Here is a 25,186-nt window from a genome sequence, read left to right as displayed (position 1 = left end):
ACTTGACTAACAGAATCGGAATGTTGACTGACGGAATCATCTTCGTCTTCGTCGAGATTGTTGATCTCGTGCCTNATTGGATCCTTGCTAGTGTTCAGCCAAGCACCGATGAGGGCCACATCTTCTTTGTGTGACCACTTCCTTCTACGCTCCTTTGATTTTTGTTCACCTACAAGGTCCTCCTCAGCATGCGAATGGGTTTCAAGGGTGTGGCTTTCTTGTTGACTAATTAACAGGTCCAGAAAACCTAAAGCTTCACTAAATGGGTCCATAGGCAAGTTTCTGGGTTGAGTTTAAAAGAGGATCGAGAATAATGAAGGGTTGATTGTCCGGTTAGGTATGTAAAGGAGAAGAAAGGTAAGTGTTTAGGTTCAGCTAAACACTTAATATATAACTAGAAGTGAGGTGTAAGTGTAATTGGTTTTTAAATGTGACATAACAAGCAATCAATGACAACTACCAAGCATTGAGTATAACCTAACACTAGACAATAAGTGTATTACTGTGACAACAACCAACAATGTGTGTTTAAGTGTGACAATACAAGCAAACATGACAAGTTACAAAGCATTGAGTGTTTAAGTGTGACATTTACCAAACTGATCTTGTCAATTTAATGATGCAAATTCATGACGCAAATATCCAAAAGACTAAGAAAGAGAAAGAGACATCAATGAACAATAACAGTGTCAATCAAACTGATTTGTTACCAAATAGGCTCACTAATGCAACCAAACCATCAAAGATATCAATGAATAAGTAAACAGAATATAGTTGAGTAAGATAACTCATCTGGAACTGTTTGGCATTGCGTAACTGGAACCACCTTCCTTTGCTTCTCTTCAAGTCATGCATTGTCACCATTTAAACACTTTGAACAAATAACCACACACATAGATAGATACAGAACAAATAAAAGCTGATAGCACACTAGCTAGAAGCAATACTAAGAATAAAATACATAATCAGAAGCTGAAAACTACATAATCAGAAGCTGAAAACTAAATAATCAGAGACAAGTATGAATCACTCAAAGTCAGCTTTGTTGCAGCCTCATAGCTTCCAACAAACTTGCAGATTGTTTCGTTGATCTTTTGCCACCTTTGCTTACATGACTAGGCTCTCTCTTTTATACACCAACTAGCTTAGGATTTTCAGCATAATAAGTTGCAATTCGTGACCAAAAAGTACCAAATTTTTGATCGACAGCAATAATTGGATCCTTGCTAGTGTTGAGCCAAGCACCGATGAGGGCCACATCTTCTGTGTGTGACCACTTCCTTCTACGCTCATTTGATTTTTGTTCACCTACAGGGTCCTCCTCAGCATGCGAATGGGTTTCAAGGGTGTGGCTTTCTTGTTGACTACTTTACAGGTCCAGAAAACCTAAAGCTTCACTAAATGGGTCCATAGGCAAGTTTCTGGGTTGAGTTTAAAAGAGGATCGAGAATAATGAAGGGTTGATTGTCTGGTTAGGTATGTAAAGGAGAAGAAAGGTAAGTGTTTAGGTTCAGCTAAACACTTAATATATAACTAGAAGTGAGGTGTAAGTGTATTTGGTTTTTAAATGTGACATAACAAGCAATCAATGACAACTACCAAGCATTGAGTATAACCTAACACTAGACAATAAGTGTATTACTGTGACAACAACCAACAATGTGTGTTTAAGTGTGACAATACAAGCAAACATGACAAGTTACAAAGCATTGAGTGTTTAAGTGTGACATTTACCAAACTGATCTTGTCAATTTAATGATGCAAATTCATGATGCAAATATCCAAAAGACTAAGAAAGAGAAAGAGACATCAATGAACAATAACAGTGTCAATCAAACTGATTCGTTACCAAATAGGCTCACTAAAGCAACCAAACCATCAACGATATCAATGAATAAGTAAACAGAATATAATTGAGTAAGATAACTCATCTGGAACTGTTTGGCATTGCGTAACTGGAACCACCTTCCTTTGCTTCTCTTTAAGTCCTGCATTGTCACCATTTAAACACTTTGAACAAATAACCACACACATAGATATATACAGAACAAATAAAAGCTAATAGCACACTAGCTAGAAGCAATACTAAGAATAAAATACATAATCAGAAGCTGAAAACTAAATAATCAGAGACAAGTATGAATCACTCAAAGTCAGCTTTGTTGCAGCCACATAGCTACCATTACTAACAACAACAGCAACATCGACATCAGCGGGAGGAGTACAAGAGTCCAAAGATTGGTTACCGGAATCAAACACTTGCGCGACGGAATCCGATACTTGACTAATAGAATCGGATTGTTGACTGACGGAATCATCTTCGTCTTCGTCGAGATTGTTGATCTCGTGCCTGCTGTATCCTATTCTTAATCCACCCGCTCTTTTCTTCCTCCGTGACACCTGACGTCCATAACTCTTCGTCGGAGATGGATGAGTAGTAGTAATAACTGACTCGATCGGCTCAGGCTGGTGTTGAACCGGAGTCACAATCGTTAAGTCTGAAAACAGATTCTCATCCAAAGCTTCCGTCGCATCTAACAAAACAGAGACAATAAAAAAAAAATCAGATCATCCGTTAAAATTATTGACATATCGAAAATTACTACAAACCCAATTGAGAGATCTTACAAAATTAGGGCTACTGGTTTCGAGAGAGACGCCGGATGATCGGCACTTCGCACATCGATGGTGTCTATTACGGTGATCGGTTTGATTCTATCGTCGTGTTGTTTTCTCTGTCGATCAAAGATAAAGACGAGAGAGAGAAAGAAAAAATAAAAGAAAAGTTTATTTTTCTCCCACCCAATCAGAAACTGACAGACACAAGTTTCTAAACCTAACAAAAATATCTTAAATAAACAACAATTCTAAACTAAATCATACAAAAAAAAAATTTAATCACATCTAATATTTTAGATACTCTTAGATACTTTGATGGAGGTACTCTTAGGTTTAGCATCATGTGTCACATAGAGAATCTTTAACTTCCAAAAAATCTTTTAATTTCAGTATCGTTTCTAAGTTTCTCGTAATTTGTTTTTTTTTTAATCACAAAGATAACTAGATAAGTACGAGGTTATCAAATATTTATACGTGTTTTGATTTAAAAAATAAAAACAAAAAGTAACTGTTGTTTTTCTGATTTGTACCATATCACTTGTCATGTATCACTCTGGAAGTTATAAGTTTTCAGCAGTCTATTTCCACTTTTTCTCTAACCAAACGAGTTAAATGTATATATACAGAATTTATAAAGAAGATGATGATGAAGAATGCAGTGGAAGAAGAAGTTCTGAAGATGTATGAATGCCGCCTCCTCTGTTCTTGGCTTTCGATAATCTTGAATAATACATTTTGTTTGAATAACAAATGAAAACTTGATAAACTGACGAATGTATGTTGTTAATGAACCTCCAAGTGAGAAAAAAAGTCACATATCATAATGATGTAAAAGAAAGAAGAAGATGATGTAAAAGAACATCGGTTGAACCTGTAGGCCTCCTCCTCTGTTTTTCGGCTTTCGACCATCTTTAAAGTTAAACTTGAGAGAGATGTGAACGTATGTTCGGTAGTACATACGTTCACAGTATCATATATTCACGCTCACATCTCTCTTACATACGTTCACAGTATCATATATTCACGCTCACATCTCTTCACCTATAAAGCATAGTTTTGTTAACATCTCGTTAAAGGGAAATGGAAAATGCACTAGACAGATCTCATCCAACCAGATCCATTTGAGTGGAACGACCAAAAGACTGTACTGTTGACAAATTGATTTAACGAAAAAAGAATCAGTTTTATACAATCTCTTGTAACCAAAACGGTTTGTTAGAACTTAGAATTTGTGACTGCATCATCAGTTTTAATCTGCCGCAATCAAAGGCCATTGGAACTGCGACGTGTTTGCATACTGGAGGAAATAAGATTTAAATAAGACCTGTCAACTGTATAACCCATACCCTCTTGTTTTCATTATGACTAGGCGAAATACCATGGTCACCAACAATTCATCCATCAGAGATGACTGCAAATAAAAATATTCTACAACTTATGGACTTACACACAAGGATATGTTAGTCTCAGAATAATTTATATTCAAGAAAAGACGAGAAAGTGGTATAGAACAAGCAAACAATGGTGGGTTACGTAAATGTTTTCTTGGGCATGTAGCAGGAACCATCATTAAACAGTTTGCAACATATGAACTAATCTCGATAAGTAGCTTTATTAGGGTACTGTTTCTATGATCAGATAAGCGATTCTTATCATAACAGAGGAAATATGTTGGTCTTGGATCCGAAAAAAGATCCTTGTAGAGATGCAAGAAACAAAACCAAAAAAAATAAAAACATCCTTGTAGAGATAATACTGGAGACATTACTGGATCTGCACCCAACTTGGAGCATAAGTGTACACAAATGGCCGAGATGCAGATGCAGATTCTCCAAGATGCACTTCTTGGTAGCAGTATCCATCTTCTCCACACATGTAAGCTGTGAAGTTGTTGCTCTCTTTTCTGTCTTTAAAATAAATCACTGCAATTTTCTTCTTCTCGTCGATGAAGAAACTCAGAGATGCCTGTATTCCAATGAAAAGTGTCCTATCAAGTTTCAAGAAGTAGCTCCATGACACCGCGTTGGGCTCAATCTTAGTTGTAATCCATTTTTTAAATAACACTGCAAGCTTCTCTTCTCTAACAGAAGATAGAGTCACACCATATTCAGGATGAGAGTCAAACGGCAGATCCAGATGCCGTCCAAAACTCTCTTTTGTAAAATCAAAGCAGAGTAAAAAATTTGTGCGCATTCCTCCTCCCAATATTTTCTGAGCAACAAAGTAAGTATTTCCCTTCACGGACACCCACCGACAAAAAAAGTGTGGCATATACCAGTCGGGAGTGACATCAAGAGCCTTCCATATATTACACTTAAGATCGAAGATTCCGAACTCAACAATTCGTTGCTCAGCATTCTCATCGTAATCATTTAAAAACCTAAAGATTTTGTGGTTACGGTTGTTGTCGTATCCGAGAGCATACCTCTCAAACAAGTGGGAATTACTTGTGGGTTTGATCCACCTTGTTTGTCCCAAATACGGATTCCAAACGAGGAGGCTGGTGTTGTCCTCCTTAGGGACGCATAACAACAAGCCATCGCAGTGAAAGACTTGAGCAAATGAGTTACAAATCTCCTTTACAGATGGATCTACCAAGTCTTTGTTGTTATGGAGACTAACGCTCATTAATTGAGCCCTAAAATCATTCAACATGATCACCAGAATCGCCTCGGCTGCTTTACCACAATGCTTCTCTGCAAAGCTCGGATCTTTGGATAATGCGTTCCATCGTTTGCAAGTAGACCTCACTGCTCTCAGAGATGTTGTCGGAACCTTAGAGAGAATCTCCTCTAGCAAATCCTGCGGGATATCGGACATCATCATCGTGGTTGTTGCTATCAAATACAAATTAGGGTTTTTAAACGAACAAGGTTGTAATAGAAATTAGGGTTATCGAAACTCTTACCCAATCTTTTAAATATATAGAAAATACCGTAATTCTTAATTTCACGTTGCTAAATTATACCGACATAAGGAGAGAAAGAAAACAAAAATTGTTGCTACGATATAAGTACATTTTCCAAAATAAAGCAAGTACATCAATAAGTTTGTCTTTTTTTTTTTTTTTTTCTAAGTTAACACTTATTCTGGTATAAAACCTCTAACACCGGCTAGAATCTCTGAACATTTAAATGTATGTAGAATCTCAAACATCAAACCTCAAAGGCTCAAAAATCACATAATTGTAGAGAAGAAGGAGAAGAAGTATATGATTACATAATACATTCTACGAGCTATAATATATCAACCGGCTGAACCTGTAGGACTCCACCTCTGTCATCGATCACTAACATAACAAAATATACTTTAGCAACAAACAAATAAGGCATTCTCAACCATTGCACTGGATGCTGATTGATGATGACCACCCTGTTTACTTTTGCCCAATAGGCGATATAGCTAGTACAGCTTAGTGTGGTGTTCGTTCCACCGTCGTCTGAGCCCAGCTTATTGGAACTCTACGACATTTACAACAGCCAGAGACCTTGGACGGTGTAATTCTTGTGGTTAGACCGGACGCTCTTCATGGAGCCAGTGAACCTGCTAAACCGGAAGTGTTTCATAGTTCATAGACTATGATTTTTTTTTTGTTTTTTAGATTAGATTTCTATTATGTGCATCATATATGATATATGTAGCAGTATAAATTTCTAAAAACGTGAAAGGAATTAAAAACAAATTGCAAAAAATATAATACATAATCACACATCCACACACAAACAAACAAAAAATCACTCATTGAGTCATTTCTCAAGTATATTAACATAGTCCCAAAAATATTTCAAAAAAAAACTTTGAATTTTAAAATAATTAAATGAAAATCTCAAGAATATAATATATTCCCTCTGTTCCTAATAGTTTGATGTTTAGATAAATTTATTATTATTTTTTTTTAAATTTTTTAATTTTATTTTTGATCATCTTATGCATATGTGATTATTTATTTTTCTGACATTTTTTCTACTTTTCTATTTTTCCACTTTTCAGTATTAAAAATATTTAAAACATCAATTCACAAAGAAAAATTCTTTAAAATATCAATTTATCAGGAACAACAGATGGAGTACAAAATACAAACCGAATAACGTGAGTATGTGACTTCCGAAACATAAATCTTACTCCATATGGTATTGCTGCTACAAGTCAGCCCCAACAAAAATTTATAAATTTGTTTATTATCATTAAAATAAGGACTAAAGAGACGAGGACCAAAATGTTTGACGAAGTCATAAATTGATGTGGGTAGTAGTTGCAATTTGCAAATTGCAATGGTGGGAGCCATGTGGCGTCTTAACTTACAAAAAAACTGATGCAAAGGTCCTACGCCAAAAACAACAATTTATACAAAGATATTTTTCATCTAACGTCACATCTGATCTTGAATCTGAGATGGGAAACTTGTTCAACTTGTTAATCTTTCCAATTAGTTCCGTCTCCTTCCTCTGCATTAACTATTAGGATTCATCAGATAGAGAATCAGAGATCCATTTCATAAATTCAACTAAGCTTAGCTTGTGTGATTGCACCAAGCCCACTCTTCCATTCGATCTACAGGTTCTCGAACCGAACCCCATCAATTAGTTTTGACTCTCTGTTTTACAATTCCTCTGACTTCTGAACAGAGTTTTTATAAAAGCTTGAACTTTTTGATGTTTTCTTAAGCAAAGGATTGATTTTTTTATATTGAAACCATCCAAAATCTCGACTAAAGAGTATCTTTCTGTTTGTTTTCCATAGGATCACCGTCTCTGTCTCGATCGGTGGTCTTTGATTGATGGGTGAAGAGATAATAGTAAACGATGAAGCCAGCTCTGAGGCTAAGCCAAGTCCGAAGCTGACACTATTGCCTCTAGTGTTTCTCATTTTCTATGAAGTTTCTGGTGGACCTTTTGGTGTGGAGGATTCTGTGAAATCAGGTGGTGGTCCTCTCTTATCCCTTTTAGGGTTCTTGATCTTCCCTCTGATTTGGAGCATACCCGAAGCTCTGGTTACGGCAGAGCTTGCCACAAGCTTCCCTGAGAATGGTGGCTACGTTGTTTGGATCTCTTCAGCGTTTGGTCCGTTTTGGGGATTCCAAGAAGGTTTTTGGAAATGGTTTAGTGGTGTTATGGATAATGCTCTCTACCCTGTATTGTTTCTTGATTACCTGAAACATTCGTTTCCGGTTTTGAATCATGTAGCTGCTCGTGTACCTGCTCTGTTAGGCATTACGTTTTCACTGACTTATTTGAACTATAGAGGATTGCATATTGTTGGGTTATCAGCTGTTGTGCTAGCGATTTTTTCGCTCTGTCCTTTCGTTGTAATGGCTTTGCTTGCTGTTCCTCGAATCAGGCCTAAGCGTTGGCTGGTTGTGGATACTAGGAAGATTAACTGGAGAGGGTACTTTAATACCATGTTTTGGAATCTGAACTATTGGGACAAAGCTAGTACTCTTGCAGGAGAAGTTGACAGTCCTGGGAAGACGTTTCCAAAGGCTTTGTTTGGAGCGGTTTTGTTAGTCATGGGGTCATATTTGATTCCCCTCATGGCAGGGACTGGAGCTTTAACCTCCTCTTCTGAAGAGTGGAGTGATGGGTATTTTGCTGAGGTTGGAATGCTTATTGGTGGTGTTTGGCTCAAGGGATGGATACAAGCTGCTGCTGCAATGTCTAATCTTGGATTGTTTGAAGCCGAGATGAGTAGTGATGCGTTTCAGCTTCTTGGTATGAGTGAGATTGGGATGCTCCCTGCATTTTTTGCTCAAAGGTTAGTCACTTAAGTCTCCAAAAGTGTTTTTTCTGGGGTTATGAACGATGCCCGTGGATAAGTCGGTTTTAACATGCTTTGTGTGTTGTTGCAGGTCAAAGTATGGGACACCAACGATCAGTATTCTGTGCTCAGCTACAGGAGTCATATTCCTGTCGTGGATGAGCTTCCAAGAGATCATTGAGTTTCTGAATTTCTTGTACGCGTTAGGAATGCTTCTTGAATTCGCAGCCTTTGTCAAACTAAGGATTAAGAAACCGGATCTCAACCGGCCTTATAAAGTTCCCTTGAACACATTTGGAGTTTTCATGCTGTGCCTGCCTCCTTCTTTGCTTGTCATTCTTGTGATGGTTTTGGCTGCCCCGAGGACATTTCTTATCAGTGGCGTGATTATCATTCTCGGGTTCTGCCTGTACCCGCTCTTAACACTTGTTAAGGAGAAACGTTGGGCGAGATTTGTCCCGGAGGAAACAAGACCAGTTTCAGGAGTTCCATCAGAGTCACAGTTGGATGAAGAACATGGAGATGAGTCTTCTGCTAGTCTTCTCCCATGATCACACATTCACACCACCTGTAAAAGACAAACCAACAACAGTTGGTGATTCTTGCACAAATCTTTAAAGGCGCATGGTAAGTCTTGTATAGATTGTAAAAATGCAATTTATTTATGTCTTGCTCAACTTCTGGTTAAAGTACAGAAAACAATACAAGAAAGTATTGTAGAAGCAGGAGGGGTTCTGAGTAAATTAAATTGTCTAAAGCATGTATTGTTTATGGTTACAGAATGTATATACACATAAGACTTAAATTTTGTTGATATCTGCCCACATTTTCTAATTTTCTATTATTGGATTTAAAACATTTGCACTTTTTTTTGTCAATTCTTTTTAAGTTTACTGCTTATGATATCTTCTCTGTTTCTCATCTTTGCTTATTGGATCTCTTTCTCTGGCTTACTGGAGCCTTGGAGACATGTACCATGATATTTTAATCCAAGAAATTCATGGTATGAGAGTGAGATAGAGAATGTGGTTTATGTTTCTGCGGCTTTGGATAACGAGCTTAAGCGAAAGCCTAAGTTAAACCACAAATGGCTACATCACTCATTATTTGCTATATATGTAATGAATGTGATTCGAAACATCAAGCAAGAATATAATCTGCAGTGTCAAAAAGAATCTTGGCGTTCTGAGGTTTTTATCTCATGTGGTGCGGTCCATTGTCCATTGTCCATTGTCCTTCTACCTCTCTCTTTCATGCCATGCTCGAGTCTCAGACCATTCAAACGTCGCACTACTATGTGCCTTTGCTGACCGGAAGAGCTACAAAGCTAGGCCTTAGAGGACTTTCTATTTTCCTTCGGTTTGTTCAATTTTTTCTCTCATTTGTTCTCTTTCTGGTAGATACTTAGTTTTAACATAAGTTTGTCCTTTTGTAGTACTTTTGGGAGAAAAATATTTGAGAGTTTTTTTCTCCAGTTATACGTTTTTTTTCCAAAACAAATTTTTAACTGTTACAGTTTTTGTAAAGAAGCTTAAAAGTTCTTGATTAAATCATACCGAAACTAACAGTTTAATTTTGTGTGTTTTTCATTTCTTTAGTTTTCTCGAAACATAATAATTATATTCTTCTTTAAATTAAAGCTACACCCTTTGCACTTGAGAGGTTATAGATTGAAGCATAATTCTAAATTTATGTCACATCATAAGAAAATAAATAGGAAAATAGGATAAGGAAGTTAAGAATATTTTTGAAAAGATTCCCACCTGAGGCTGAGATGAGAAATTGCTTCTATAGTTTCGGATAAACAAAAGAAAAAATAAGTCTTGTTTTTTTTTCTTACAATATGTGAATTCCACTATGTTCCTTCATATTTTGTGGGTGTCATTTTTAATAGATATAGACCTCAAAATAGTTCAAAGGCCGGACCGGAATTGGGTCGATGATATGATGTGTTCGAATAGGAGTCACGATAGAGATGGTGTAGATAATTGCAAGTAGTTTGTCATAACTTCTCGTAATATAATTTTTTTTAGTATTTTTATTCAAAATTTTCGGTCAGTTTGATTCCAAAATTTTTAAATTATAAAAATGTTGCCGAAACTAATTGAAATAAAATTTGGTTCGGTTCGATTAACAAAAACTGGTTTAAAAATTCGTAAATCCAGTCTAATTGTGGTATAATCCAGTTATTAAACCGAGAACAGAACCGAACTAACCAAAATTTTCGGTTAACTGAACTAAATTTTAAAGATTGCCAATCGATTAATGACCAATAGCCTAAACCAAACCGAACAACCAAAATCTAGGTTCCGTTCCGTTCGGTTGTTTATCCCAGCTCTACGTAAGATAGAATATTATTGTAACGTACTACGGTACTAAGATATACAGTAAATATATATGGCCCTGCTGGTATTTCTACAAGATAACTTTATCAACTCCACGAATCGCATGTTTTGTAACTTTATTAACTCCACAATCGAATGTTTTTAAAACATGCATATATTTGATAAGGATTGGTTTAAAGTTATATAACAACCAATTGCCCTGCTGGTTTTAAATTATATAAACAAATCACAACTTTTTACTAAAATAGAAAAAAGAAACAATTAGTTGAATTTGATTTGTCTGTCGTAAAACAGTTTTACCTTTTTAAAAACAAATTAATATCTTCCATTGGATTTCGAATTTTCCTTATGAAGCTACACAGTGAGCATCAGGGAATATATTCTAAATTTCCTATTACAAAAAGTTGCAACAAAATTAAGTATACTCTATATTTTAGTTCTTTAAACACATCCATATGTTTAAAGTCCAGCAAATATGACGAAGTTTACATGTTGAACCTTTTGGAGAGTAAAGTAAAACTAAAAATACCGATCAATATGATTTATAAGATAACATTTTACATTATATATATAATACATTCACAGACATTATTCTAAACGACAACTTTTGGTTAGTTAAAAATTTAAAAGATATTTTTGAAATTAACTCTCGTACGTATAACTCTAGAGTTCACAATGGTCATGTGGAGATCCCATTTGTCTCATTGTTTGGATTTTGAGTTATGTATTCAAATGTGTAGATGTGTTTAGCAGTTTAGCTATAAACCAAGAGTTTAATTTGGATGTTGATGCCTCTAGCCTACATCTAAAAGAATAATGTAAACTTTTTTTTTTGGCAAAAAAAAAAAAGAATAATTAATGTAAACAACTTCAAAATTTAAATGTAAAAAGCTTTTAGAATAGATGACAAAAAAATGCAAGACGTACACTATGTGTTTTGAATGAGTTCACTAACTCCGTTCAGCGTTCTTCATATCATCAAGATGAAGTTTAAGAAAATAATAGCATAACGCTCCATGCATGATGCACTACTAAATTTTATTTTTATTTTTTGGTTGAAGAAACACTTCTAAAACTTGATTGATGATATTATCAACTTCTAAAAAAAACACTCCTAACTCTTTTGAAGTATATATTGGTTATTTCTTTTACATTTTAGCTAGTTTTATAAAAACATTACGTACATCTGCAACTATTGACATACAAGTGATGTTGAGATATATATAGTTCTTCCAAAATCATCACCATCTGATATCACAGTCGGATTAAATTCGGAACTTCTTTAGAACCAACGGCACTTATTAATCGGCATTATACATAAACACTTTTGTACTTTAATATTCGTGAGACTTTTTAACTACGTGGAATTCTCTAATTTTTTCCCTCATTTCTCTAACTTTTTCTTAATTATCTTTATATGTTAACACTATAATAAAATGTTATACAAATGGGTCACAAACGCCACAGACAATTCAAACCGCAAAAATATTGAAATTTACATACTCCCTCTTTAAAAGGATAATTTTTTAAGTTTTTCACATAAATTAAGAAAATAATTAATGTTTAGTCATAAATATATTTGATATATAAATAACATATTTCTCATAACTATTAACCAATGGTAGTTCATTAAAATTTTAAATTCTCAATTAATGAATTTTGAAATCCACAATTTTATAGCATTAATTAATAAAAAATACTCCCTCTGATTTTATTTAAGGTTTATTTTTTTTGTTTTAAATTACTTGTCATTCCCACTTTTCAAAAAATTTCAAAAATAACCTTATTTAAACTAATACAATTGAGTCACATATCCTAGCTAGGTTAGATATACCATGTCAAATTTGTCAAATTACAATTTTTCTTAATCTACTCAAAAGTCTCTAAAACGACAACTAAACTAAACCGGAGGAAGTACAGAAAATCAATATTTGTGATACAAGATAAATTTTTAAAACATCACTTGTTCTAATATAGAAGGGAGTACAAATACATCTATAATCTGCAACTTAATTACCTTGCATATTCTGAAATTTTCGTCAACTCGTATCTTTGTCACAAAAGCGTTAAAAGATTAATTAAATGTTAATTTTTTTGGAAAAGAGGTTATGAAAGCATATTATGAGGTTAAATTATGCTGGTCTTCATCCTATGTAGAATCTCCTAATAATTAATACATTGATATTACCCATTCGATGATCGATGGAAAACGTGCCACAAGTAATAAATTCTTTTAAAACTAAACAAGTAACAAACTGATTAATTTTTTTTTTTTAAATACGATCCTCTTTTTCTTTTCTTTTTTCCCACTCTCCAGATTCTCTAGTCCCACAGTTTATGGTGTGTATATATAGAACAGATCACCAAAGAGATAACAGAACACAAGCTGATCAAGTTATAGACTGATAGAAATATACTCGTACTAAAATCAAAATTAAATATAGTTAAGTACATACTCTGATACCGTATATAAACATCGTACACACAGTTGATGGGAAGAACTGGGATCGCCAAAGCACCAACACTGCTATTAAGGTCAAAGCCATAACTTTTCTCATCATTCTTCTTTTATTTTCTCTAATCAAATGCTGTTACTACAAAATATTCATAGAGTTGGAAAGAACCCAAATAAATCATCGGTGCTCGTTACTTATTAGACTATGATTTTTCTACAAACTTTTTGTTTTTTAACAAATTTTAAGCAATTGATAAATATATATATTTTTTAAGAATTTTGTTTTTTCGTAGAACTAGCTAGAATTGTGCAACTATATAACAAGCTAGGGTGGATGTTAAAATGTGTGATGATAAGTAAAATAGTAAACTTGGAGGTCTTTAACGAAAACAAGAAGAAGTAGCTGATTATACTGTTTTCAAATGATTGATTTAGGAGTTGGAAGCAATTTCAAGGTCGTGCAGGAATAAGTAGCAAAGCTGCAAAACCAAACCCCATGAAGGTCAGTTACTTTGGAGATACTTCCGACCATAATCTCAACTTCGGTGGCGAAGAGGAGAGCTGGGTCCCACACCCACGCACCGGAATATTCTTTCCGCCGGGACAAGAGGCGGTGATGGAAGACGTTCCTGACGGTGCAGCCTCCTTCGACATGACGTTTTGGATAAGGAACGTCGACGGTGTTGATAAACCTGATCCTGATCTTTATCATCACCTTCGTTACTAGGGATAAAATTAATATGTTACTACTAATCTCTTATGATTGAGAGATGAAAATATCATAAGGGGACACTATATAGTATATGTAACTATATATATTGAATAATCTCAAGGAAATGAGAGGAATGGTATATACGTACAACGTTTGATTATGTTCCTTTTCATATGATGGATGAAGAAGTTTAATAGTTAAATTAGCTGTGACTTGTGACTATGTGAGTTTGTGTGACTTGTAAAAAGAACTTTTGAGATGTGTCAAAAACAAAAGATGTGGCGATATTACACTTAATTGCGACAAGAACCCTCACAGCTGAGTTAGTACAAAACTGTGAGCATGGGGAGTGTATGGTTCTGTGTTGAGAATATCAATAACGGTGAAACACTTATAAGGTGCATACCCTGAGACGAGAATGTATATATGTTTTGTTTAGAGAGTCTATCAAATAGTGATACGCTAAATTATACACTTATGCTGCAGCCATACTTATCATTCGGCTTGCTTTGATCCTTGGCTTGAGATTCATGGAGACTGGCACTTACTGCCGTGGATTGGTGGTAATCCATGAACTGGAAGAGGAACCTAAACATTGAGTCGGTTTTTGTCATGATTTGAAACACTTGCAATTTCCAAGGCTGAATCATAATGAATAATAAAAAAAAATCATTGTCTAAATATATTATGAACTGAAGATTTAACTCAAAAACTCTTGCGTACATAAAAAGGATTTGATGATGATCAACTGTAAATACTCATCATAGTCATAGCTCTTGATCGGTCACACGATTGTTCCTTATTAAACTTTTGTTATGATTATTACCACATGGCTTCTTTTGTTTCTTTATTTTAATAATTCCTATTTAATCCAGAAACTGTGTAACGACGACCACTTCAATTTCATGCAAACTAAACGGCCCAGTAAAACAAATTATGACCGATCTTTTCTTAAATGACATCAGTAGTTATCTATAGAAACACATTTATTTAATATGAAGTCTCAAGGAATCATTATTTGGCAACCGATCAAACACGGAGTCTGATATATATTTGCTGATAAAACATATACGTACCGGACAAGGACTACTACTAACTAGTACATGGGATATATCCGATTGATTCTTATTATGGGTGCTGCTAATTGTGAGGTATTGAACATGCCAATAGGTGTAAAGATATAGAAAATGAGTCAAAAAATAGTTAATCATTTTGAAATGGCATGTTAAACTTTTCGCATCAGAAATGAGAAAAGACTAACCAATATATCGTATATAAGAGGTCTTGGTTGATCCATTTATCATCAAATGGTTTTGAATTAAAAACCACGATGATTTCTAAAATCTGATTTGGTTGGTCTTACTCGCTCGTTTTGTTTTGATAATTTTTTTAGGGTGAGATAATGTAATAAGCTTATCAAAATATAGTATATTAGTTTCATCACTCATCATGGTGAATAGATAGACGAAATCATAGTTCGCCCTAGCCGCTTCTCTCCATGGCACAATTCTCGAAATTCTTCCTTCTGGCGGCGTCGACTCAAATCGGTGCTGCTGGGCTACTTCCCGTTCACTGCTGTTCGCTCCTCTGCTATCAAAACTGTTTTTAGACCGCTTTTGAAATTCACCAGAGGTTTTTAGTTTGCCACGCTACTCCGGTCATGCTCCAGCTTCAACTCTTATCTCCCCGCTTTGCTCAACCGGAGGTTCGTCTCAACGAGGTGATTCTTTCGAGACTCCAACCTTTCAATGACAAATCTGAGATATTGAGGCTCCATGTACGTTCTGCTCTCCGCCTCTCTCATCGGCTCCCCTTGAAGTCATTTCCACCATCTCCTTCCTAGTTGGGTCCTTACCCCATCACCAAGTATTCTACTTGGCTGATGCTAGAAGTGAGCTCTGTTTTGACGCCGGAACTGCGCAAGATCTGGTCGGTAAAAGCTTCAACCATGGTGATTGTAACGCTCCCGAACCGCCGTACGGCCGGGTGAACCGCGGACGGCACCGGGACGCTACTTTGTAAACGTTCACCAACGATCTGGCCGGGTGCAAGAACGGATGAGGACCCTTTGGCTAGTCCATCGGTGAGGTTCCTGACCACATGGCACATCCTTAAGGCTTTGCAACCCTTGTGACACACCGTGCGTTGAGCCGACTCAGACAAAATCTATATCAGTACCACTCGCCCGTTTAAAAGAAACCCGAATACTTTGATAAATAAAAAGAGTTTATTACAAAACATATACCAAAAGATTGTAGAGTTTTGGATAAGGCCTAGTGCCAAGTTTGATTTGAAAAGAACATACTTGAATTTTACAATAGACACAAAATAAAACTACTTCGGGTTCCTATCGTTCACCACGCCCTCTAGTTCCCTCTAGGGTTACCTGCAACACAAAATATTATCATAAGTAATCTAAGATTACTTAGTGAGCTCAGGGTTCCTGCAAAGAAATTATCCCCAATCCCAAACCCCAATAACATACAACATGCAAGCAGCAAAGCAATCAACAAACAATCAGAGATAGCATGCGGAAGATAATGAGCTAAGCAAATTAATCTAGCAAGCAACCACAACAACATGCCACAACAAGCAACACAAACTTGAATGAAAACAAAGAATTTTAAACAAGTTTTAATTTATGGGCCCGGTATGCTTCCTTTCCTTAACACCTCTTTGAACAACCGCGTTGCAGCCACAAAGGCATGCAACCAGACTTCATTTAGAGCCACACCGTCGTGTAGACAGCTTCGGCCAGGATAGTGAACCCAATAACCTCCAAGCTCTTCGTAACCAACCCTACAAGCACACGAACATGGGTTGCATGTCGCGGCTGCATGTGGTACTAAATAGGAAGGACATCAATACCCCAGTTTTACTACGCTAGCCGGACTTTGTCGCGGAGTAAAACGCATTAAGACTTCAGCAAGATTGATACTTGAGTTCTTATGGTTTTTAAGCTCATAATTTTACAAGTATCAAAACTAGTTATCACCTTTGTTACTAGAACATTTCGAACTAGTAACTGGTATAACCTCACAGCACATGCATTTAAATAAGAAAATCACAAAAGAAATTCAAGTAAAAATGCAACTAAATGCTCATACAAACCGTTCACTAGATGTATGTCTTTAATCTCCATCTAGTCCGGTGAAATATGTGCCTGAACTTACAGAAAACCGGCGATCTCTTGTAAGGAGTGGTCGGACTTTCTGGTTGAATCTCCCTCACGGCACACTTAAATCCCCCCCTTTGTTGAAATCGATTTATCTCTCGATTCAACACCTTGCAATGGTCGATTGTCTTGGCTTGCTTCTTCTCTCCTTCACTCTTTCTCCCTTGCGGCAACACTTCTCTCCTTTCTCTCTTCTTTCTCTCTTCCTCTCCTTTCTCTCTTTCTCTTCTTCTCTTTTAAGATTTTTGCGAAATGAGAAAGGATGGAGGTCTTTATATAGAGAAAGTGGGCGGCATAATGGCCCAATGCATGTTAGGCGAGTGCTCATCTTCAAAACCAACAAAATGCATGTGTGTACACTTGTTAAGTGAGCACAACACTTGTCCAAGGGAATCTTCTTTTGTCTCCCACTCACTTCTCGCATGAAGGATGATTGGCCACTTTTAGAAAGTATAAATGATGATGCTTCCCACTTAGTGTTGCATGCATTCTCATTGGCCAATTTTGTGAAAACATAATGATTATGTTTCTTCAGTTTTTGCATGAATTCCTATTGGTCAATTAAGGAATCTTGTCTGGTCGCGATGCTATACCGCGGTGCAGTCGACTGACCATGTCGCGGCACGGTTACGGACGACTATGCGGTACGTCTCGGGTCTACGGTATGCCTTGGACGACTCTGTCCTGCGATACGCGGTACGGTTCATGGTACATGGTACATAGTACCATCGGCCATCTCCTAGTCCGTCCAGAATTTCTCGGATACTTCTTCAGCAATTCTTGTACCTTCCTTCCTTGCCTTATTTTCATGTCCTTTCCAGGTCCTTTGGCTAGGGATTTTTATTTTAAAATTTACCCCTTGGTGAGAGTCATTACAGTGACCTTGTATCCCCCTCATGCATCTTTGGTCTCTTTAGTTTGTTTATTGGCTATGCTCTCCCCCGATCTGCCGCTTTATCCAACAAAGATTTTCCTCACAAACCAGACCACTCTATTTTCTTCCGATCCTGGTATTGGACTGAGTTTAGACGACTTATGTCATCAATGCAGCTTCCTACCAATTCTTCATCTGTCCCCTCGATCCAGGTTTGAGCTCAACTCTCATCCGAGAACCATGGTAGATAGATTATTTCGGCTAGTCTTGGGTACATGTATGATCCTGAAGCTATTTAGACCCTATAAAAGTTTATCGAATCCAACCCGGTTAGGTCACTCTACCTCTATTTTGGTTGGCCGCAAACAATCATATAGTCATGTAATTGCCTCTCTAGATTGGCTAGTTAAATCCCTCTGTCAAGATAAGTTGGATAATGGATACCAAAAGCCCTTCGAACCCCTTAGTCTGTATCATTACCACTTAATTGCCTCTTGGTTATAACCTAGTGTCTATCTTAGTGCATCACAGCAAAGACGACAACAAGTTTTGTGTGGGAACCCTTAACTTCCATGGCTATGAGCTTCATGTGAGGGAGGACCCACCTGCTTTGTTACGACTTTGCTTTCCTCTCCCTAGGTTCAATCTTAAAACAATCCTATCCTTTAGTCTCCTTGATCCGCCTCTAGGGTGTAAACTCGGGTATGTCTTAATATCACACTGCAATACCGGCTACAAGCTTTGTGTGGGACTCCTTAACCTCCATGGCCATTGGCTTCATGCGAGGGAGGACCCACCTGCTTTGTTATGATATTGCACATATCACCTTCGAGTCCTGGTTGTAGTTTTACCCCATTTTATGAGAATTGAGCCAGAAACTGTTTTAAACTTTGATCAATTTGCTTTGAACATTCTCTTATCGGCGAGAGCATCCTCCCTCACTTCACATATGTACCACCTTTATAAACGCTCCGCTGCATATATTGCAAGAGCTATTGTTGATCACTTGTTGATCGAGGAAGACGCGGAGCAAGTCTTCAAATGCGCTTCCACCATGGTCCCAACAGATCTTTCAAGCTTTGCTAGCCTCCCAAAGATTTGCACCTTCTTAGAAAACTCATAGAACCAGTATCTCTCTATGCTTTGTAACATTGTTAAGCTTTGTAACCTTTTATGTTTCTTTTTGTATGAACCCTCCTCTTTGAAAACTTAAGTTTTAATGGAAGCTTTTTTACCAAAAAAAAGAAAAAAAAAAAAAAAAAAAAAAANAAAAAAAAAAGGAAAAAGCTAATCAAAATATATGATCGGAGTCCAAATACAATGTTTTGTTTTTGATAGGTGGTGGCCGCTCCTAAGTAGTACCAAAAATTAAAGAGATAAAAGAAAGGATTTTTTCCTACGTTGGGTTGCCCTTAGTTATGGGTAATATTGCAAGTCTTCATGGAAATAAATTCTAGAAGAGAACTGTCAACAATCAAAATGGCATTATTCACATCAATGAATGACTGAAACCCACCCATTTCCTTTTTCTTTTTTTTTTTGTACCATCATATTCTAATCTTTGCCGACAATTTGTTACATTTTTTTTGGGGGGTTAAAGCAAGCACAAGCTAACTCAAGTACGTTTTAATGTTTAAGTGTCTAAGTTTGTGTTTTTATCTCTCAAGTGTTAACTTCTTCCCAAACAATTCCTTTTGTTATGATTTGTGCTATATATGGATAATGAATATGAAGCATAAGGAGATGATGATCCTATATATTTCTAAGTAATGCTATATATCTACGAAATAAAAAATAAGAAAAGAGTACGGTTACAAATTGTTTTTTGTTGGTTGAGAGAGAGACAGTTTAAAAAAGGATAGAATCCAAAGAGTTGGTGTGTAATGGGGTAAAGACAAGAGATGAGAGAGTAAAAAAGCAGTCAAAAAACACAGAGTGGCTAAGTGACAGTAGTGCATCAAAGCTTCTCCCATGTCCATGTCTCAAATCATATGCTCTCAAACCTTCCCACGTTCTTTCACATGCCCCTTTCATTTCTTTTCTTCTGTTAATTTTTTTTATATATATTATTATTATTATCCTATATATAGTAATGTGTCTTATTTTCCTTTATTTTTTGTTTATCTTTTCTTAACCAAAGAGTTTTGCGTTTGCCTATAATATTTTCTTATAAGATCATGTGGTAGCTCCACAAAGCTTAAATTATGATTCTTCAAGCCAAACATGAACTTGACTCTGGCAAAGTGGCAATAGTGAAACACTGTATTCTACCAAAAAAAAGATAGTAAAACACTGTTTCTAAAACCGGTTTGAGCTATTTTTGTTTATTACATGATTATCAGATATTAATATATATATATATATAGACTAAATAATAACATATTTATTAAATACTTTGATGTATACAGCATGGTCTCCTTCGTTGTTGGAGGTCATTAGTTTGTTTATTCTCTTGAAGCCATTTGGATTTTATTGAAATCTAATTGATTTAACTACATATAAAGTAAAATAATTCATCATTTCTTGATCGCTAAATTGTCACTTGGTCCTTGTATTTCTGTCGCTAGGTTTATTATAGTATCATGATTAATTGCTTGTTTGATCTGCAAAATTTAAGAAAGTTATTTTCGTAATAAATTTTGAATCTTCGTAGCCAACTACTCTGATTTGGAATATATGTTTTTTCTAATCATAATTGAGTTATGCAATGATCTTCAAGTTTGGGTCTACTTGGACTTTAATTTGGATCATATGTTATTAGCTTTTTTATAAAGCATTTGATACAAAGTAAACGATGCTTTTCTAATAAAGAGGTTCAAATTCAAAACGTGAGAGTGGCAACTTTTTGCGATATTGATGTTGAAATTGGAACAAACTTATTAATCCAAATATACTTATTAATGTACATTAATGCATAAAATTCTTTGTGATTCCATCACATTCTTTTATGAAAATAAATAAATATTGTTATAAATCATAAGAATATGGATAGCTAGTAGTAGTTAAAATGAAGAAATTCAACATTCTTTAAAATAATGGTTCATTGTAATCACATAAATGCTAAACTATAAGATTTTTTTTGATTTCTCTCTTTTTTACAAAACTTTTCAAAAAAAAAAAAAAGATTACCTCATATACTTTTTACCCAAAAGAGAAGAAGAAAAAGGCATATCTTATAAGCGAAGGGACTGCGAATTTTGCAACATGAGGTGCCCACTACTAAAGGACGACAATCATGAATCATTTACAATCCTCTCTATTGAAAACATCAAAGCAACAATACAATACTACTATTAAGAATACTATAATATATCCTCCTCTTATATGGTTATCTCTATTTTCTTATACACTAGAAGAGAGTGAGATATTGAAAAAAAAAAGTAAAGGATTATCTCTATTTTCTTATATATACTAGAAGAGAGTGAGATATAGAACAGAAGAAAAAAAAAAGTAAAAGGAGGACAGTTGTAATCAGAACAAAAAAAGTCATTAATTTTACCAAAAGCAGAAAGATAGTCCCCGAGCATTCATTCAAAGAAGAGTCAAAATGGACCCTCTTATTCATTTATAAGATCTCATCCCCACATCAATTAATTGTATACATCCAAAGAAATATTTAGTAATTCGATGGTGGTTTAACAAGTAGTATTAAATATCTTCCAGCAAACATAACAAAGCGAAACAGAAAACTCAACTTCGTATCAAGAAATATCAAAATATTTTATGGTTAACTAACTGACTTATATTCGAAAAATTGTTAAAGCCATGCAAATGAGATCTTGAGTGTAAATAGTCATAAATGTGGCCGTGTGTACGCGACTCTCGAGGGGTCATCTCTATCTCTTTCTCGTTGCCAAATGCCAAACAACTAGGAGCTGAGTTTATCTATGTTCACATTATTATTACTGTTGATTAAACCCCAAAGACCAAATCCAAAAACACCATTTTTACATTATCTTGATGAGTGTGAAAATGTCATTTTCTCTTTGGCATCTTTCTTGTTTTGTTCACATTATGTTCTGCACTTTCTTCAACAAGTGGCCAGGAGGATATTGAATCATATCATGGCAGAGAGGCCAGAGGCCATTATCAACAAAAGAATGGAAGATCAGAAAAAGCGAAAAACCAAACATATCTCCATAGATTGAAAAAGAGAGATGAACAATTCAAGATTCATAGTTAGGGGGTAACAACAAACACTTAATGCTATAGGTAAAGCAGGGCAATTCTCCTTCTCTTGCCTTCACCTTACTCAAAAAATATTGAAGGTGAGAATTTAAAAAATAAACCCAAACTGAAAGATAAGTAAAACCAAATCCAAACTCCATCTCATTCACCAGAGATTTAGAGTAAAAAAGGATGATTCATTTGAGTTCGGTTTGAACCCGTGAATCATCGGTTATGCTAACAAACCTGATTCCTAATCAATAAAGCTGCTAAAAGTGGGTTAGCTTAAGTTACCGGCGTATGAACACATTGCATCTGATCTTTTTTTCATCTGAAAGTCATCGGCTAATGCTACCTTCAAGGATTGTTTTTAGTCATAAGCTCTCTTTAAACGTTAGACATCAGTATGCCAAACCGGGCGGTGATCTTCAAAGCTCCCATTCTCCAAGGCTGCAACTTTGGCCCTGTGCGCAGCAGACAATGCGAGCGTGTTGTTCTTCCCTCTTTCCTCTTGTGGGTACTCACAGGATTCTGTTAAAGAACCGGTCTTGAGATCAGCTGGTGGTATAAAGCAATCGAGAGATAGACCAGGAACGTTAAACGCAACTTCTTCAATAGTCCAGCTTTCTTCCATCTTCGTCCTCGTGTGGCTCATCGCCACTTCCCCAAATCTGAAAAGGGTCACAACCGAGTGTCCCGAGTGAGCGATCATGATCCCTTCGACCATGCGGTAATCGTCTAGGGAAGAGTTGTAAGTGGTCTCCCAGAAAACAGTATCTCCACCGTTGGACTGGATCCGGGTCAAATGTGAATCCTCAATGTGAACTAAGAGTCCTGTTTTCTGACTGAAGTAGCCAAAGAGAACGTGCCTTATGATCTCAGCTGGTCCTTCGCTTCTGGCCTTTAGAGTTTCAGGGTCAGTGCATAGCTTCAAAATGAAGCAATCTTCACCATTCACCTTCTTCTCTCCTATACACTTGGCTTCCGCAAACATTGCAGCAGTTATTCTCGGATCTAGTCCCTGAATCAACCACAAACCAAATAAAACACTAAGGATCTCTATGATCTCTCGAAAAAAATCAAAACTTAAAAAAGAGTCAACTTACCTGAAGTCCACGGCGGAGAGGCCTCACAGGTCCTTTAGCGGTATGAGAACCAAGCCAAGGAGTGTGTCGCCAAACAAGCTTGCCGTTACAGCCAGCACGAACTTTACTACCACCAACAGCAAGCTCAACGTACCACATATCAGGATTCATTTGCCAAAGAACAAAACCACCAGTCTCAGCTTTAGATGGGTTTCGATTCCTAACAGTTCTAGTAGCCGTTTCAAGCTCTGAAGTGATCATCTTGAGTTTCCCCATAGCATAAGCGTTTTTAATGGAGTTCTGTAGCTTCTGACCACCAGAAGCTGCAGTGTACTGTTGAAGAATATACTGAGCAGATGATGTTTCCTGCAAAAAACAGTAAGAAGAAGAAGAAAGAATCAGTACAATGATGAACAGTAAAAAGTCTTCAAATAAAGCTCAGAAGAAGAAACCAAAGAGATAAAAATCAAAACTTTTTTTTTTTTTTTTTTGTTTAATACTCTCAATAACTAAACTAGTTTGTAAGCAAAAAATATCAAATCCCACCAAAGAATATGACATCAATTTCCACCAACCAACGACCAATGAAAAACATTCTGAAGAACTAAATAATTCAAATTAAATAAAAAATGTAAATCTGAAGAAAATTTCTAAAATCAAATCCATTGAAAATGATGGAAAAGAAAAAAAATCTGAACTTTAGAAGAAGAAGAAGAGAGAGAGAGAGAGAGACTAACGATTGGAGTGTTTTTGATACTAAGGTGAGGCAAAGGATCAGAGGAAGAGACATGAATAGGAGCAAGAGGAGCACCCATTACTCCCAAAAGAAGTCTCAGATCATTTCTCCGATAAGCCGCCGTGGCAGCAACAGACGGAGCACGAGAAAGCTGCCCTTTAACCCAATCACCTAAACCCGACCCGAGTCGTTTAGATTCTCCTAGATTCCCACCTCCTCCTCCTTCATCTGGATCAGGACCTTCCATTACAGGTCTCAAACTTCCGGATCTCCCGATTAACTGCTCCGGTTGAGCTAAATAGTAACCTCCGCCGCCACCTCCTCCTCCGGTGATATTTTTTCTCCCCCAAGTGAGAGCTGACATGGGCGAATTAGAACGAGCTGGACTAACGGAACGAGACCTTGTTCTAGATCTTGACGGCGACAGACCTCTCACAACTTCGTCTCTGAGAGCTGAGAAAAAGCCTTGTTTTTTCTCCATTTCAGTAAAAAAAAAAAAAAACTAAGCTTTTTGCTTCTTCTTCTTCGTAGTTAGTAAACGTAAGCTTTATAACAACGATACAAAAATGGGTCTTTACTCTTTAACGAGAGAGAGAAAGAGAGAGAGTTATTGTGTGTGTGAGTTCGCGAAGTGAAGAAGAGAGAGTCTCTTTATTTAACCCTTTTTTTTTTTAAGAAGGGGAAGAGGAAGAAGAAGAAGAAGACAGTGATCTGTTGTAAATGACTATTTTACCCTTCAGTTGTTTGTGGAATTTCTAGTTTGGGGAACGCCACGCGCGATTTGACAAGTACACGCGCCGGTGAGATGTTCTTTCCAACCTGGCTTACGCATGAGGGACACGTGAACGGCGAGAGATGGCGAGTAAAAAGTACTCGCAGGAGAAACAAACACTCTGTGGGGAGTTTGTTAGCGCCGTTAAAGGATGGTGGACACTGGACGATCTCTTTCTCTTTTCATTTAACAGTTTTCGTTAAGTTTTCAGGAATAATTAAAAAAAAAGGACAGTTTCGTTAAGTTTTCGCAGTGAAAAATAAATAAAAGTAGTAAAGTGGCAGCGGTAAATTAGGGACAGAACTGTTAAACCTACTTCTTTTTTTTTTTCACCTGTAGCCTACAATTCGATTTGTATGATGTCAACAAAACGATATGTGTACATCTTACAACAAATTTAATAAATAAATAAAAACAAATTAGGTTTGCAATATATTTGTACTGTTTGTTTACAAACATTTCTATAAATGTTATTGTACAAAAATGTCGGCC

The 25,186-nt window shown here is 36.2% G+C and overlaps 4 protein-coding genes across 4 annotated transcripts; 2 read left to right on the top strand and 2 right to left on the bottom strand.

The window, feature by feature from the left end:
- LOC104767645 (putative F-box protein At3g19560) lies at positions 4,239-5,150 on the bottom strand. The gene has a single exon (XM_019241216.1). The coding sequence runs from the start codon at positions 4,888-4,890 to the stop codon at positions 4,384-4,386; it is 507 nt and encodes a 168-aa protein (XP_019096761.1). The 5' UTR covers positions 4,891-5,150; the 3' UTR covers positions 4,239-4,383.
- On the top strand, positions 6,956-9,239 carry LOC104765825 (probable polyamine transporter At3g19553). The gene is made up of 3 exons (XM_010489599.2): positions 6,956-7,176; positions 7,360-8,370; positions 8,465-9,239. Exons 2-3 carry the CDS (start codon positions 7,397-7,399, stop codon positions 8,922-8,924), a joined length of 1,434 nt encoding a protein of 477 aa, XP_010487901.1. The 5' UTR covers positions 6,956-7,176; positions 7,360-7,396; the 3' UTR covers positions 8,925-9,239.
- LOC104765824 lies at positions 13,090-14,090 on the top strand. Its single transcript, XM_010489598.2, has 2 exons — positions 13,090-13,253; positions 13,609-14,090. The coding sequence occupies exons 1-2, from the start codon at positions 13,210-13,212 to the stop codon at positions 13,898-13,900; spliced, it is 336 nt and encodes a 111-aa protein (XP_010487900.1). The 5' UTR covers positions 13,090-13,209; the 3' UTR covers positions 13,901-14,090.
- LOC104765822 lies at positions 22,050-24,584 on the bottom strand. Its single transcript, XM_010489597.2, has 3 exons — positions 23,924-24,584; positions 23,208-23,552; positions 22,050-23,122 (listed from the first exon to the last, which is right to left on the bottom strand). The coding sequence occupies exons 1-3, from the start codon at positions 24,401-24,403 to the stop codon at positions 22,496-22,498; spliced, it is 1,452 nt and encodes a 483-aa protein (XP_010487899.1). The 5' UTR covers positions 24,404-24,584; the 3' UTR covers positions 22,050-22,495.

This window comes from Camelina sativa, chromosome 19 (assembly GCF_000633955.1).
Source record: "Camelina sativa cultivar DH55 chromosome 19, Cs, whole genome shotgun sequence".
NCBI classification, from domain to species: Eukaryota; Viridiplantae; Streptophyta; class Magnoliopsida; order Brassicales; family Brassicaceae; genus Camelina; species Camelina sativa.
Note: the sequence above shows the minus strand (reverse complement) of the source record. Positions and strands in the feature narration are given on the sequence as shown.

Coding starts and splice junctions, on each gene's coding strand:
- LOC104765825 (XM_010489599.2), top strand. CDS start 7,397: ATGGGTGAAGAGATAATAGTAAACGATGAAGCCAGCTCTGAGGCTAAG. Junction 8,371..8,464: donor CCTGCATTTTTTGCTCAAAG/GTTAGTCACTTA, acceptor GTGTTGTTGCAG/GTCAAAGTATGGGACACCAA.
- LOC104767645 (XM_019241216.1), bottom strand. CDS start 4,890: ATGCCACACTTTTTTTGTCGGTGGGTGTCCGTGAAGGGAAATACTTAC.
- LOC104765822 (XM_010489597.2), bottom strand. CDS start 24,403: ATGGAGAAAAAACAAGGCTTTTTCTCAGCTCTCAGAGACGAAGTTGTG. Junction 23,553..23,923: donor GTATCAAAAACACTCCAATC/GTTAGTCTCTCT, acceptor TGTTTTTTGCAG/GAAACATCATCTGCTCAGTA. Junction 23,123..23,207: donor CTCTCCGCCGTGGACTTCAG/GTAAGTTGACTC, acceptor TGGTTGATTCAG/GGACTAGATCCGAGAATAAC.
- LOC104765824 (XM_010489598.2), top strand. CDS start 13,210: ATGGGAAGAACTGGGATCGCCAAAGCACCAACACTGCTATTAAG. Junction 13,254..13,608: donor GCACCAACACTGCTATTAAG/GTCAAAGCCATA, acceptor TGATTGATTTAG/GAGTTGGAAGCAATTTCAAG.